This window comes from Etheostoma spectabile, chromosome 17, assembly GCF_008692095.1.
Source record: "Etheostoma spectabile isolate EspeVRDwgs_2016 chromosome 17, UIUC_Espe_1.0, whole genome shotgun sequence".
NCBI classification, from domain to species: Eukaryota; Metazoa; Chordata; class Actinopteri; order Perciformes; family Percidae; genus Etheostoma; species Etheostoma spectabile.
The window spans coordinates 1,842,036-1,843,007 of record NC_045749.1 but is presented as its reverse complement, the minus strand read 5'-3'; the positions used below and the strand labels follow the sequence as shown (position 1 = coordinate 1,843,007).

General features: G+C 36.2%; 1 protein-coding gene across 1 annotated transcript in view; it reads left to right on the top strand.

Moving 5' to 3' along the window:
• Window positions 1–972, top strand: part of ankrd1a (ankyrin repeat domain 1a (cardiac muscle)) — a 9,491-nt gene that overhangs the window by 3,858 nt on the left and 4,661 nt on the right. The window contains exon 3 of the mRNA XM_032541802.1: window positions 505–633. Within this exon, the coding sequence (XP_032397693.1) occupies window positions 505–633 (129 nt within the window). The remainder of the gene's footprint in view (window positions 1–504; window positions 634–972) is intronic.

Sequence of the window (972 nt, the reverse complement as noted above, 5' to 3'; positions counted from 1 at the left end):
CTCACAAGTTAAATAAATAATCAGTTCACTACTTTCATTGAATTTGGGTGTTTTTTGATAAAACAATTGGTAAAAGAACTTTAAAAAAGTGTTTAAAAAGAGAGAAAAATGTCAATAAAAGTGACTAAGATGTGAAAAGATGTCAAAAAAAGTAACAAAATGTCAAAAGAAGTGACAAATGTAAAAACAAAAAATCTTTAAAAATTTGGGGAAAAAACCCACGAGAATTTCAAAAGGCTCAGAAAAAGTCGACAAACGTTGAAAAAGTGAGAAAATCATTGGGGGAAAGACACAAAAGGGTCAAAAAAGACGACCATAACTTGAAAAAGGTTTTTTACATTTTAGATTTTGAATCAGAAAAACTAAAATGTCCAGGTCGACGGGGAGGCAACGCGAGGGGTAAAGCAGGGCAGGCAGTGCTCTGAGGAACAGGGTTATTGTTACTATTCAGAATAATAAGAGTAGAATATGCTTTTTAAACCAAGTGTCTCTCTGTCCTGTCAGACGGATAAAAGCGGCCGGTTGAAGTTGGAGACGGTGGATGACCTGTTCAACATCCTGCAGCTGAGGAAGAGGAGGAGGGAGAGGAAGGCTCCGGCCCCTAAGAAACCACAGCCCGAGCCCGAGACCCTGGTGAGATGATACACTCGTTTTAATGACCGACGTCTCCCTTACCAGACCAAATCCTTCGCTTTCAGTGGAACATTCATATTTTTATATTTTATTTATATTATATTGTAACTCGGAGGATGACATCAGGTGTTTAACCCTCGTGTTGTCTTCCCATCAAAATTGAAAATAACTTTTTCTTACGTTTTTGTCCCTTTTTTCAACACTTTTGACACTTTTTTTGGTGTCTGTCACTTATTTAGTTTTACAGTTATTTTTGGAATTTATGGTCAATAAACCTCATTTAGAAAATTATGCCTAATGTTTGAGTTAGAAAAGCCGAAATTAGGAATTATTTAGACT